Below are 15,246 nucleotides of genomic sequence, written 5' to 3' on the forward strand. Positions count from 1 at the left end.
TGACAGGCAATAGGATTAGAACGCTTGCCCAATCCTGATCTTGCGCGTAACTAACAGTGGCCTGAAATTAAAGAATTAAACCATGAAGCCTTCCTTGACAACTGATCTGATAGGCCCAGAAGTAAATTTCAGGGACAGTGCTGTCAGGCAGAGGTGGGAGCAGCTCACTTAAGGGGCCTGGGGAGGCTGGGGAAGGGCAGGGCAGCTTGGTCCCCTTGCTATTCGGGGAGAGAGGCATTGGTCCCTCTTGGTACCAGAGGCTAAAATGGTTCTGGGGCAAGTTAGTTGTCAGGGTTTCTGTTCACCTCTGGTAGCATTTTCTTCCCCAGATCCAATTATGACTTTAATACGAAGGCAAAAATGAACAGGGGAGAAAGATAATGAAACATAAGTCAAACGCGGCAGCTGGCAAATTTCTGATCATTTCCCTTGTAGTATTTCATTTCTAGTCCCTCATGTTGCAGAGTAGCCTCTCTGTGTGCGTGTGTGTGTGTTTGTGTGTGTGTAGAGGCAGAATTTACCACCAACACCAAGAAACAACTCCAGATGCTTCAAGGAAACAATATCAAATGCAATTTAATGACATTTTCCATGGGAGACAGGGTAGAAATAAAGGTAAAGTAGCATTCTAAATTGCTTCTTCTTACTGTCTTTAACATCATAAGAAAGCCTAAAAAAATTCTATATACATCAATTCAGGCTAAATACAATGCCTCTCAATTTCCTTTCTCTTCCATATCTCCAAACCCTACAAAGAAAAGATCAAAAAAGCATGGGGGCTTAATTATAGTATAATACTGAAGGTGAAATATTTTCATACAATATAGGAAAAGACAAACCCATGTAGGTAACTCATGTGATGACCTGGTCTGAGGGAAGAATCAATGCTTATTTACAAAAGATCTCTTGGATCACTCTTCAGTAACATTTTTCTCCACCCGAGTTTTCTCCAGGTGAACACCAGATCTTGAAGGTAATTTTCAGAATAACAACAACAACAACAACAAAAAATCTAAAATTTGAGACTCTGACTAGGAGACTCCTCTCTGGATGCCTTTTGTAGCTAAACTTTAAACAAAGCCTAACTCTTTAAGATCCAACCTTCCCACCATACGTTGGATCCAAGTAGAATTTCCCACAAGTCTCAGGGCTGCCATCCTTAGGTTGAAACCACCGGGATTAGAGTAACTGCTTTGCTGTTGACCTTGGAGGTTCTGCCTGCTTCGATGGACTTGGCCTGGGATTTCCTGTGACTTTCATCCTGGTGGGAACCACACCCGTGATTTAGGAGGAATGTTGGCGTGGGTGGGCCACAGGTTGTGAACAGGGTGCTTGCTGGGTTGCCGTGAGTGAAATAGGAAGACTGCATGCCTCATGGGACATTCCTCAGCTCGTTGCCTTTTCTGCCTTTCAACTTCATGTTCCATGAGGGTTCCACTTTCATGGTAACAACTCTACATGAGGTTTGAGCCCACTGTTTACTGTGTCTTTTCAACTGTTGGATATTTCCAATTTCTAGTTTCAAAGTAAAGCATTTCTGTAGATTAGGTTTTGGCCAAAAATTTTAGAGTAGGTTTTGGTGAGAAAGAAATAGCAGGGGGACCGAGTAATGGAAGAGTCCAATTTGTCCAATTTGTCCAATTTGTCCAATTTGTTTTTGTTTTTGGGATTGACAACAGGGTAGGTTGTATGGAGCCATGCTTTTTCTATGAGAACCATCAAATAGAATGTCCTCACACTTACAGCTTGGGTTTTCCCAATAAGTTGTTGTTTGGCCATCCTGGCTGTTATCTGTGCCCCTGCAAGTGTGGCCATCAGGGTCTTGCTTCTTGCAATGCCCCCCTGCCTCCTGTTGTGTGCATCAGCATTGTCTAAGCAGTGGCATGTGAGAAAATGTGTAACAACTGGCTTTCAAGGAGGAAAAGTCCTGGCATGAGGCATTTTCTAATTTCTGTGGTATAAATACTCCCAGCATCATGGCTAATTTCAAGCTGTCACCATGGCATCACTGAATGTGGCATTGGAAGACTGTATATCGGCACCTCATTATATAACATGTTTCTCATAGACATGATAGAAAATAAAAAGAATAGTGAAATCCCCTTTGAAAGGGATGAGTTTTGAGTATTTATTTTTGCTTCAAATATGATTGGCTTAATTATAAGTTTATATAATGTAATTTTAAATAATGATTGTAGTTAATAATCTGTTTGCAAAAACCCTAACAATCAAGCTTCCATATTATAAGCCATTTCTGCTACACCACTGGATTTTGGGCTAAAGAAAGAGGGAGAAAAGGAGGAGAAAAGGGCACAGGTAATACTCAAGTACTAGAAGGTCTTGATGCCATTCAGACTTGGTGATGGATCCTTCTGAGCTGTGGGTCCACAGTTTCATGGAAATGACATGAAATGACATGTTGGTCAGACACCTGGACTTTGGAACCAGACCTGCTGGGTTCCAGGCCCAGCTGTGCCATTTGTTAGCTGTGTGAACTTAAGCAAGTTATCTAACCTCTCTAAGCTTAAGGTTCTCATCTATAACATGGTGCAATACATAGTACCTGCTTCCTAAGCTTGTTAGAGGGATTCCATGAGATTATATTCAAATGGCAGCCATGAGCACTACTAGGGTTACCATTCCGATCCATGTCTAAGAGGGTCATTGTAGCCACAGCAGTGATGGTGTCCAGCCCAGGTGCAGACTCACGTGGATACTGATTGTTGAACAACATCTTCTCTGTATACAGCTTGCAGCACCAGACGTTCACGTAGGCACAGACTCAAGTGGTGGAAGCTGCCTGTCTCCATGCCTCCTAATAATGTTCTCGCTTCTCACGGATGCTGATGTTCAAGTACAGGAAACTCAGTTCTCACTACTAAGTGCTTCTGTCTCTTTAGATATCCTTTTAATTTTTATTTATTTATTTCCATTTATTTGAAGGCAGAGAGACAGAAAATGACAGAGACAGAGAGATCTTCCATCTGCTGGATCACTCCCCAAATTCTTACAAGAGCTAGGTGTGGACTAGTCAGAAACCAGGAGCCTGGCACTCAGTCTTGGTCTCTGATGTAGATGGCAGAGACCCAAGTACTGAACCATCAGGTGCTGCCTCCTAGTGAGCACATGAGCAGAAAATTGGAATCCGAAGTAGAGCTGGGATTAGAACCCAGGCGCTCCATATGGAATCCCAAACAAGTAGTAGCTTAGCTTAACTGCTGTGCCTAACACCTGGCCCTAGACATCTTTTTAAACTATAAATACTCCTTAGTATAAAATGTAAATACTCCTTGGAAGGTGAGTTGTTAAATCCATACCTTGGTGTGAATGAGGCAGCCAGATCCCAGCCTGTGAGTGGCAAAGGGACCTGCTTCCAGGTTGACCAGACACCTTTAAAAGCAAATCCAGCAAATCCAGAAGGACTCCAGTCTTTCTCTCTCTGTTCCTCCAGTGACCCCAGAACCAAGACCCAGCTGAATCTCACATCCAGATTCCACTGCAGAGGTGAGAGTACCATTGGGAACTCATACTGCGTTCTTGATGTATGACCTTGAGAATGTCATTTCATGTCTCTGAACTTTTTTTTTAGGTCTATTGAAGATACGAATGATGATTACCCTGAGACTCAAGTAGGAGAACCCTTTGGGAACTAATGAGCCCCAATACACACTCTGTGATGATCATTTTCCATTCTCCATTGTTGTTGGTTCCTCTTTTTTCTTCAATTCTTCACATGTGGCTATGAAGAGAAAGGCTTTCTTGGGAGCACCATAGGGATAAGAAAATAACACATTTTCCAACCCTTAATCCTAAGAGTTTCTAATAACCAACACACAGGTTCATACCTGGGATCCTTTATTCCTAATACAGTCTTGGGTGCAATACTAATAAGTGGAATTCAGTCCCAGTTTGGCTCAGGTCATTTGGCACCATGAAAGGCAAAGGTGATGCCTGCAGGAATGTTAAGGCCCTGTGGATGCTGATTGTGAGGTCTTGTTTGCTTCTCTGGGGGCCCCTGCGATGTCACACAAATGGTTTCAAAACCACAGAGTGTTGGAATCCAGGAGAGGTTGCAGCTTCCAGGAGGCTCAGACTCATGGCCAACGAGGGCTTGGGTTTTGGACAAGGCCCGGGGAGAAAGTGGGAAGCCATGAGGGCCAGTGTCTCCCAGTGCTGAACAACCAGCCCGAGTATTCCAGAGCATCCACGGGGTTCAAGGGCAGCAGCTGGAGCCCTGGGCCACGTCTGAGCACTCTCAGAACAAGCAGGCTTCAACTGTTCCTGGGACCTGCAAAGCTGGCTTTGCTTCAACCTGTGCCACAATGCCTATTGCCCCCTCTGGACTCTCGCAGAATGAAGTCTCAGGGTCCCAACAATCATGTGTGACGAGAGGGTCTGTGTTATTAAATCCTTTATTGCCTGGCACCTTCTTTCTGGTGCTTGGGGGTATCCTTGGCAGCAGAAGCGGCTGGAGGATTACTCAGTTATTGGGGGAAGGGGGCCGTGTTTCAGGATCTGATATGTCTGGCGGAGAAAAGATGGCTGATGGCCGGCCAGGCCATTTGCCTGAAACTAAGTGCTCCCTAGAAGGCCTGCTGGGATCCAGCCGAGGTGACTGGTGAGGCAGGGGCCACAGAGAGTGACATCTGGTTGGCAGAAGGCCCACTGGATTCCAGTGAGCACGGCACGGCCCTTGGGTGCCACACTTTCACGGTGTCTGGAGAATGACCGGAGCGGAGGAACAGACACACCCAAAAGGAGGGAGGACAGGTCCTCCTGGGGAGGCTTAAAGGCACCCAACTTAGAAAGGAAAAGACACAGTTGACTCAAAGATGCGAATTCGCTTCAAATGCACGAGACATTCCTGTAAGACGCTGACGAATTGTTTGATGAACAAATGAGAGACGACGTGGGTGCAATGTAGACTTCCCTGGCCTTGTCGTGCAACGTGCAACAGGGTGCTGCTTGCACACCCGGACCACTGGGGAAGGTGAGGTGCTGAATGGGGTGCTCCAAGCCTTTTAGAAAGCAGAGACAGCAAAGCGGAGCTCCCGGTGGGTGGAGGTCAGGGCCAGCCCTGCAGGTCTGAGGCCCTGGGGGCAGCCCTCTGTCTTCCTCGTGTGGGAGGCGGCGTCATGGCTCTGATTTAGGAAGTATCCAGAACTAAGTGGGTCTTTGATACATAAGAACTTCCCCTAGTAAGGGGCTTGGGCGATTCTAGAAACTGATGGTAAAATTCTCAGCAGGGAATGCCCTCCGGGAGGTGAGAGAATTTTTAGGTTTTCTTTTTTTCTGCCTTCTCTCTTCCCCTGCATGTTCACCATCCTTGTCTACTTCTTGCTTAGCAGAGGGCAAAGGCCTTTTCAGGAAAGCACCAAACACTTGAGGGCTTTGCTTCCAGAAAGGGGAAAGATGGCACAGCCTGAGTACAAGGCCATGGGAGCCCAAGTAAAGAGGTTCAATGTCAGACCAGTTTCCGCACCCCAGGGATCAGCCCGGAGGACTTATTGTGCCTCGCCCCCTGCTGTCTGGGGAGGAGATGGTCTCCTCAGGTCAGTGAGGCTGGGCTTTGTCCAGAGGTTCCTGGGAAGGTGTCAGAGTTGGATCCAGTTGGTCTGAAGCACGATCTGTCTCTGAGCTGGCCAGGTCCCTCTCCCCACCCCACAGCCCTCACCTATTGCAGATGGAGCTCTCTCTGAAACAGGGCAAACCAAGAAGGAAGAAATGGCTCAGACACCAGGTCTCCCTCCAACCCCAGCATTCTGCTTCATGGTCTGGGTAGCTTTTGCCCATTTTGGAAAGGAATTGGTGGTGGCAGGAAATAACTACTCTGACTGAGCCTTACAGACATTCTATAAAATTATAACAACAGAACAGGACAAACGTCACACCAAGATCTTAAATCACACAATGTTTACAGAATATAATGCCCCATGGCAGACAAATACTAAATACCACAAAGTACCTGAGACAAGAACAGAAAGAAGCAAAGAAGGAGGAGAAGACTAAAAAGGAGTGTGGCATCCTGGCCTCCGGCGGTCCCAGGAGCACAGGCAAAGTTCACCGGGGGCTGGGTGTGGGCGTCCCGGGGCTCCAGCCTCACATCTCGGTTTCCGTCGCGTGGACCTCGGTCGCCGTGATAGCGATCCCGATGGCAAGGCTGCCATTGTCAGAGAAGAGCTGGGCCAGCGACGTGTTGAGGACAAGGCAGTCCCCGTCGGTGATCACGGAGTCCACGCACTCAAGGACAGACCGGGGGGTGGCCTCCCACTTGAGACGCCGGTGGTTCCTGTTGAGCTCCAGGCGGTAGGTGAAGCAGTCGGCCTGGGTGGGGGTCCCGATCAGCATCATGGTGGCGAAGAACTGGGGGTGCCCCTCGTGCCTCTCCTGTTTCCTTAGCACCAGCAGGAAGTGGTGGCCGAGGCAGGAGTGCAGGATGATCCAGTCGGCCGGCGCCGGCAGGTGCATGTCCGTAGCCAGGAAGACGATCTCCGCTCCCTGCAGGATGTCGACCCTGTGGATCTGCCGCAGGTGCGGCACCACCACCTCCAGGTGGCCTTCCCACTGGCAGGAGAACAAGGGGCACATGCAGGGGGTCACCTGGGCAGTGTGCAGCCCTGCCTCCTGGTGGTGGAGGAGGTGGGGGTGGGCGTGGTGGCGCAGGTGGCGGTGATGGCGGTGATGGCGGTGATGGTGGGTGAGATGGTGAGAGTGGAAGCTGCCTTGCTCTGCGGTGCTCTGAGCGACGGCGCGTCGGCTGGACACATACTGGAAGGAAAGAGAAGCAGGTTAGTGGACTGAGGTTGTCTTCCCCTCGCTGGGACTCCCCTGGTGTTCCAGGTAGTAAAAGCAGGCTCTCCAGGTGGAAGAGAAAGTTCCACTTCCTTACAACAACCAGAGCCCTGGTGGGTGCTTCAGGGGAAGCTGAGATTCAGAACACTTAGTTAAGAAAATGCAATATTTATATGCCTATCTGATTCTTTAATAAAATATCCAAGCAAATAGGCAATTTTGCCCTTCAAATAACACATGGTGATGGTCATCAATCATAAAGGACAAGAAAATCCATTCTTTTGTTTCTGCTTTTTTGATACTGTTTTTTTTTTTAATGAAGGAATATGGGTCAATGGATTTTTTTCCTCCTACTTTGTCATTATTATTATTTTGTGAACAAGATTTCCACCCTCTCCATGTATCCTTCTAGAGCTCCTAGGGTTGTGCCATCTTGGGCTCTGGGTCCTAAGACACCTGGTGGGATGCAGAGCCCATTGGGTGCAGTTGTACTGCAGTGGCCGGGGAGGAAGCCCCACCCGAGACTCTGCCTCCACCCCCACCCTGCGCCACCCAAGGCCCACTCCCACCGCTCCGGGCTCATCTTTTCCAGGGGCTCACCATCCTCCAGCCTCCACCCTGCGACTCTCTTAACTTTTTGTTCTTCAAGGCAGCATGACCACAAATGCCCTTAAAAACACCAGGGGCTGTGATGGCACCTTCTGACCAGCCCCCTGTTGAATCTGTTGAACACCTGCCATGGCCAGACCCTGCAGGCGTTAGGGATACAGCCGCAAGCCCGGTAGATACTGAGTCTCTTGGTGTGGGTGGTAATGGATAATTCATTAAGTTTTTGACTAGGGTCCTCCTAAGATATGAGGCTATCATGTTTTTCAGTTGAAAGCAGGCTTGGGTAGTAAAAAGCCTGAGGTTCCAAAGCTGGTAGTGAAAGACTGGGATTCGTATTTGTACCTCTTGACTCTGAACACAGGAGCGCTTACCTCTCTCCTGCCCAGTCGTGTCTGCCTGCGGCTCCCCCGCCCCCGCCCAGCTCTGCCTTTCTTTAATTAGCCTGCAGGATCTGGGCCATGCAGTGGGGCTGGCAGCTGTGTAGTGCATGGCAGGCACGCGGCCCCCACCTGATCCCCAGGCTGCCCTCAGGTAGGCAGTGTCCCTTCCGCCCTAGCTCTCCAAACCCCCTCCGGACTTCAGGTACCCCGGCCCTTGCCTTCTCACTTGGCTGCAGTTCATTCTTGAAGTGGAAAGGATGGGAGGGGGCCTTGTGTGTTCCATGCTCACTACCACTGCTGCCAGTTTCTGCCTCCCCTGACTCACTGTGGCTAATAGCAAAGGCCTGGCTGCCTTTCTTTTCTTCAGAGCATGAAGGATAGACACACATATATGCACACACAGCCGTGCATGCGAAACACATGCACATGCATGCATGCCCAAACACAGTACACACTCCTGACATGCAGGATGTACACACACACACACACATTCCCACACAGCCCTCTACATGGCACATCGAGATGGTCACTCTGGTAGTGGGGAGACCTGGAGGCAGGTGGGTGCCAGGTCAGCTCGGCTCTGGCGCTGTTAGCTCCAACAGCCAGGGTCTGCCTCCTGCCCCAGGAATGTGAGCTACAGGGGTCCCTGCACTGCCCCTCAATGGCAGCAACTGGGCAGCCTGCTGTCACTCATTCTGCACCCTCACCAGGGCCCTGCCTCAAAGGAGACTGTGCATCTTCAGTGCTACAGGAACAGGCTGTGTTCCAGCGTGCTGCTAGTGAGCCCTCTGAGTCGCTTCAGTGTTAACTATGGGGAACGGAACTGACTTCCATGCAGTAGTACTGAGTGTAAGGCATTGTGGAGGGGAGCTATCATTTGAATAATCTTTTTTTTTTTTCACAGAAAAGATAAATTTCCATATTTTTTGACAGGCAGAGTTAGACAATGAGAGAGAGAGAGACAGAGAGAAAGGTCTTCCTTTTGCCATTGGTTCACCCTCCAATGGTCACCGCGGCTGGCGCACTGCGGCCTGCGGCCGGCACATCCGCTGATCCGAAGCCAGGAGCCAGGTGCTTCTCCTGGTCTCCCATGTGGGTACAGGACCCAAGCACTTGGGCCATCCTGCACTGCACTCCCGGGCCACAGCAGAGAGCTGGACTGTAAGAGGGGCAACCAGGACAGAATCCAGCGCCCCAAAATAATTTCCATCTGGCTTAATCCCCATGCACCTACTGCGGGTACCATTTAAATTTTTATTTATTTATTTTCATTTTATTTGAGACAGATATTTGTGTGTGTGTGTGTGTGTGTATTTTAGAGGGGGGGGGAGGGAGATCTCACATCTGCTAGCATATCCCCAATGCCTGCAACAGCCATGGTTGGCCAGACCAAAGACAGGAGCCTGGAACTCCATCCAGTTCTCCTAGGTGGTGGCAGGAACCCAAGCACTTGAGCCACCATCGCTGCCTCCGAGGGTGTCCATTAGCAGGAAGCGAGATGCAGAAGCAGAGATGAAACTGAAACCTGGGCACCCCAAAATGGGATGCTGCCCCCCCCAGGGCATCTTAACTGCTGTGCCGAAAGCGCACCCCAGAGAGTACCACTTAACCATTGAGTGGGGGTGATTCCTCCCATCCTCGGGGATGGAGCTGTCAAGGGCTCACAACTTCCATGAGTCAGGCTCCAGAGTCTCCCCTTGTTCCGTCCAGCGCCCGTGGGCCTGGCAGGTGGTCTCCCTTTGCTGCTGTGCTCGGAGGACTTGGTGTTAGGCTGTCATGAAAAACCCCAACCACTATCCATCCCCAGTCTCTGTCATAGTCTTTACAACAGCATGAAAGGAACAGAGAGATGGGGTCGCTTTCCCAAGGTTACACAGCTCATAAGGCTGTGGCTGGGATCGGAGCCCAGATCAGTTAAAGGTGGCAGGGGTCGCAGACTTGGAAAACCACAGGCTGGGTGTCAAAAGATTCTGATCTGTTTACCTGTTTGCTAGTCCAGCAGCCTTGATTAAGTCAGTGTTCTCCTTGGCAAAACATTTATCTAAAGGGTTGCTAGAGGCTCAGATGTAAAAAGGCATTAAAAACACTATCCAGAGTTCTATCAGGTTGGCATTGCCATTGTGATGTGGCTTGGGGTGAAGACTTTTGGCGGCTTTGCTCGGTCCATGGCTGCCTGTCTCCGATTTTCACATGTGAGCAGCAATTTGGGCTGAGCACAGAGCACACCATAAGTGCCTGGAGAACCTGACCTTGCCTTTGACCTGGGGCTTCTTATGCCAGAACTGACCCACGATAAGAGAACACTTCCAAATTCCCATCCAGAAATGGCTTCTGGGTGAGTGATTTCCCAACTTGTCCATTCCCAGATCCAATTTCCATCTTTGTCCTGATCTATGCAGCTAATATCAGGGGTGAGAAGTCCCAGTAGGAGGAAGCAGGGAAGAAATACCTTGACCTCCCCTTCCTCTCTCTTTCTCTCCCTCTTCTCTCTCTGCCCCTTCCCTCCAATCTCCTACCAGTGCCTTTTCTTGGCTAAAACCAACCGGAGGCCGGGCAGCCCAGGAGACGACGCTCAGGCAGGGTTGGTGTCCTTAGGAAATGGTGCTGGGGGAGGCAGACGGGTGCAGAGGGAAGATCCTCCTGTGTGCAGATGTCCTGGCTGCCTCTTACTTGAGGCTGCTGATCTGAACAGGTTGGGCCTTCTACAGCGAGCTCTGATGGGGCTTAAGGTTGGGGTTGGGGGCAGGGGGACGCATGCTCATAACTCATTAAGCCATCCCACAAGACATGTATACACTGTCCAACAGACAAGAGGCTAAAATACAGAGCATAACAGAATGCTAACTAGAAAATGCACAAAACAATGCCAAAATGCAGTGTGCACTAGAGACCTTGCAAGTGCAGAGGTAGCTATTCATGCCAGTAAGGGTGAAGCGTGGAGGGTGGGTTCTCTAACAAAACAGGCAAAGTGCTTGTTGACTGGGACAGCAGCCGATTTGAAGGAGCTGAGTATGAAAGGACATGGGATGTCTAAGAATGACAAGAGCTGGTTGATGGAGAAGGAGAGGAGGTGTTGGACCACGTTGTCAGGGCCTCCTAAGGCAAGGCTCTGGGATAGCACCCAGGGCAGACCCAGACTCAGCTGTAGGCACCGGGAGCTGTGCTGGCACACTGGACTGGCCAACCCCAAGTCTCCCCCTTGTTCAACCCCTGGACCCAGGCAACGGTCATTCCACCCGGACTGACTCTCTTTGCTTCCTTTGGATTTCATCTTCAGCTAACCTTGTTTTTTAATGCTACTGCACTATAAAGCTGCCAGGGATGTAATCCAGAGACTGGAGTGAATGACTATGCAGATAAAGTGGGACATTATAAACTCATCGAGACCTGTGCAATTGCTGTGCCCCAGAAGGCGCTAAGAATAAACGCAGCCTTAATTCTTCATTTCTTTCTGCTCTATCTTCGGATGCAAAATACGTTTCATTTAAACGATCCTTGGGTGAGGGAGGTCACAGGGCTGCTGGCAGGGAGAAGGGATTCTTTTAATTGGTAAAATGCTAATCGTTTTGGAAAATGAATTCTAATCATCCCATCTAATACAGTGGATGTGTGAGTAATTACTTTCCTTCACTAAACTGTTAATGCAACATTAGTGATTACACTAATTAAAACTAATGAACTCTTACAGACTGATAAACCCCCCAGTCAGTCAGCGATGCCTTCCTTCCATTGGCTGTATTTAACTTCCCGTTTGGAAGAGAGATCTTGAATTAACCTTTAGAATAATGTGCAAAATTGGGTTTAGAAATGTTAGACTTTATAGACTGGGTATAATTCTTTCCCCAAGCATTAGTGAGGCCATTTCTACTGCGGGTGTAATTGAATTTAAAAACTCATTCCTTAATTTGATCAGCCACACTCTCATGGTTAGTAATGGCTATCTGAATCCTGACCTCCGAAGAGGAACCCTACCCCTGGAAACCTCACACGACATTCCACCTGCGCTGGTTCTCCGTGGTCGGCAAGCTCACTTAAAGGACTGCTTTTCCCTCCCACCTGCTTCAAGGAGCAGTGCCATGCTGATGCATTTCAGCTGGAAGAGGATTTGTCCCCAAGTTAGAATGACAGGCTCTTGCTTCGAGCGTCCTCGGGTCTCTATTTGGGACCGCTAATTATCTGAGGTTTTTAGTCCTGGGTGAAGGAGAGGAAGGAAACCAAGTTATTAAGGTATTTCACACAAAGGGAGGAAGAGCCGGCTGACAGCAGGAGGTAATTTTTCAGGGCAGCTCTCGGAGGATGGGGATAAAGTCAATGCCTGATCCAAGCAGGGAGTCAGCTGCTATGGAGGGAGAATAAGTGGGACTGCTCTGAGTCTCTTATGGATTAAATAGGAATCGGTTCCCCAGACCCAAAATGGATGAACTCTGAAGTCTTATGTTAATGAGGTGGGGGGGGGGTGTTGGAGACTTCCTCTAATTATGGCACCTGAGAGGTGGGCCTGGTGGGTGGTCTTTGGGTCAGTATCCTTAAAAATTAGTTCTTGGTGTAGGATCTCTGTCCTTAATGTGTTGTCCAATGTGAAGTAATGCTATAACTAGTACTGAAACAGTATTTTACACTTTATGTTCTGTGTGGATGCAAACTGATGAAATCTTTACTTAATATATACTAAATCGGTCTTCTGTATATAAAGATAATTGAAAATGAATCTTGATGTGAATGGAATGGGAGAAGGAGTGGGAGATGGGAGGGGTGCGGGTGGGAGGGAAGTTATAGGGGGGAAAAGCCATTGTAATCCATAAACTGTACTTTGGAAATTTATATTTACTAAATAAAAGTTTAAAAAAAAATAGTTCTTGGGAGAGGTTCGGTTATTTAAGACAAGTTGAGCCTAGCTTCTCTCTCTGCTTCCTGGCTTAACACGTGATGGGACCTCTGCACCTGCTCCGCCTTTGTCAGCCACCACCAGACTCATGGGGCCACCCAGTCTTGAGCTGTAACTCCAAGCTGGAAGCCGAGGTAAATCTTCCCCTTCCCACCCAGTTCTCCCCAGGTGTGTTAGTTAACGTAATGGAAAGCTGACTACTGCGAGGTCCTGCATTCCCAGAAACCTCCTGTTTCTGGGAAGGATGGTCCGGGCTGAAGGTGGGCTGTTGCACATCCTTTTTTTCCTGGGGTGTCCTGGCTTCTTGTGTTTCCTCCTGGAAATCTAGAGCAATACCAAACCCAGGAGAACTCTGGACCCAACAGTGAAGACATAAGCTCAGCTGGGACGGGAAACAATGATGAGGCTTTATCACCTGGGAGAGACATCGGAATTAGAAATATACAGCCAGCTCCTTTCTCCACACCAGATTCAGTTCTTAGTTATAGCTGGTGCTAGATGGAGGAGTGTCTCATGTAGACAGCGTGATCATGTCTGCAATTGTCTCTAAAGTACTTTGGCTTGGAGAGTGGGATATAAATGTCTGTGTTTTAAAGCTACACCCTAGGGGGCTGCCAATTCCTGGAACAGGAACTCTGACTTTCAGGTGATCATCTGCCATTTTATTGAAAAAGGCCACACCCTGAAGCTAACAGCCACAATCGCTTCAAGTAATAGCCATATTTTGATTCACACCTGAGGCTACTAATTAGCACTTCCACCTAGGTTTTCAGTGGTGAAATCAGTAGTGTGTTAATCAACATAAGGTGCTAGGAATTAGCTAAGATTGGTTAAAATAAGTCAGAGAGATTCCTTGATTTATGTTCTGAGAGCTTGTTCCCTAACATTCCTGGCTCTGCCACTGGGACCATCCAATCTTGAATTCTAATGCCAAACTGTAGGCCATTGGCATCTTACCTCTGGGATAGCACTGTATATAAAGTTTCTTAATTGGTGTTCAGAAATTATGTGAATTGATTGTGGAAACAATGGTTGATGCACACAGGAACCTTAAGTCTTGAGCTATCCGTGCCACTGATTACTTAGAAGACAGGGAAATGACAACTCTGGTGGACAAAATTGTTTAATATCAAGACCTGCGGGTGTGGGGCCTGCATCATGGTATAGAAGATAAAGCCAGCTGGTACGCTGGCACCCGATATGGGCACTGGTTTGTGTCCTGGCCGCTCCATTTCCGATCCAGCTCCCTGATCATGGCCTGGGAAAAGCAGCAGACAATGGCCCAAATACTTGGGCCCCTGCTACCCAAGTGGAAGACCTGGAAGAAGCTCCTGGCTCCTGGATTCAGATCAGCCAAGCTCTGGCCATTGGGGCCATTTGGGGAGTGAACCAGCGGATGGATCTTCTCTCTGTCTCTCCCTGTCTCTCTCTCTGTAACTCTGACTTTCAAATAAATAAATGTCTTTTTTTTTAAGACCCATGGGCGAAGGATAACGAAAGGGGCCCAATACAGATGTTTTCACAGACACCAGTGCTGCAGTCTCAGACACTCCCTGAGCTAAGCCTCTTATAAATGCAGTCCCTGATTGTGGGGAGGGCTGGAAGGAGTGGATCTTTGAGTCCATGGGTTGGAGATCCACCGCCCTTCTTTCGTTTCTAGATCCTATGCCTTGGCCGAGCAGTATTAGGTAACTTGTACACTAATGTTTTCTTGCCTGAGTGCCTTCAGGTCAGAGACTCATAATTCATGTGTCCTCACTGCTCGTACGGTACAGATGTGCAGAGACTAGACACATATTTGCACCATGAACTGGTGTGTTAGCAACCGCTGCCTGTATGAGGATCACACTGGTTCTGTCCTTGACGCTATTCAGGTATACCAGGCATCGCCCCAGCTGCGCTCAGACCATCAGCTGCCAGGGGAGGGCAATGCTGCCTCCCTCTCTGACCCGGGCATCCACCTGTGGCAGTTCAGATCTGCTCAGAAAACTTATTCAGCTTGCGTTGAAAATCACCAATTGATGGCCTTCTCTCCTCACTTGTGCTGGAAGTCATTGAGGGCAGGGGTTGTATTTGCCCGGTGTCCAGTCCAGTGGTGGGCAAGCCCAGCACCTTACGTGGAAAGGAACAGAAAGGCTGTTTGTCTGCAGTTGGGGGTGCTGACATCTTCCTTCTCAGTGGCAGGAGAAATACATGTGGTAGAATTATATAGTGTGTGTGTGTGTGTATATATACATGTACATATACAAAAGTCCCACACCCGTGTCCCAATTATATATATTTATACATACATATATATATGCATATACATATCCCCACCGTTGTGAGCTCATCATGAAGGTGTCCTGCAGATAGCACACAGAAGCTGCATTTGACACTGACCAAGAGGCGGGCACAGACACACCCCCAGCTGCCAACGTGGGAAGTAAAATAAAAGCTTTGTAAAAGAAACTTCTCATCCCAGACAGGTACTTTCTTTCCTTTTGTTTTGTACAGGGTTACTCGTAGCCTCAGGTATTTCCCTCTTTTGATAACACTGTGCTTCCAGGGTGGGGCCAGGAGCTCTCTCTGCCTCCTGGG

General features: G+C 48.6%; 1 protein-coding gene across 1 annotated transcript in view; it reads right to left on the reverse strand.

Annotated features, from left to right (window-relative positions):
• Positions 1-562: 562 nt before the first annotated feature.
• The window catches only part of SIAH3 (siah E3 ubiquitin protein ligase family member 3), a 74,346-nt gene continuing 59,662 nt past the window's right edge, over positions 563-15,246 (reverse strand). Inside the window, exon 2 of the mRNA XM_002712954.5 lies at positions 563-6,768. Coding sequence (XP_002713000.3) covers positions 6,100-6,768 — 669 coding nt within the window. The 3' untranslated portion in view covers positions 563-6,099. The remainder of the gene's footprint in view (positions 6,769-15,246) is intronic.

The sequence above is a fragment of the Oryctolagus cuniculus genome, chromosome 9 (genome assembly GCF_964237555.1).
Source record: "Oryctolagus cuniculus chromosome 9, mOryCun1.1, whole genome shotgun sequence".
NCBI lineage: Eukaryota > Metazoa > Chordata > Mammalia > Lagomorpha > Leporidae > Oryctolagus > Oryctolagus cuniculus.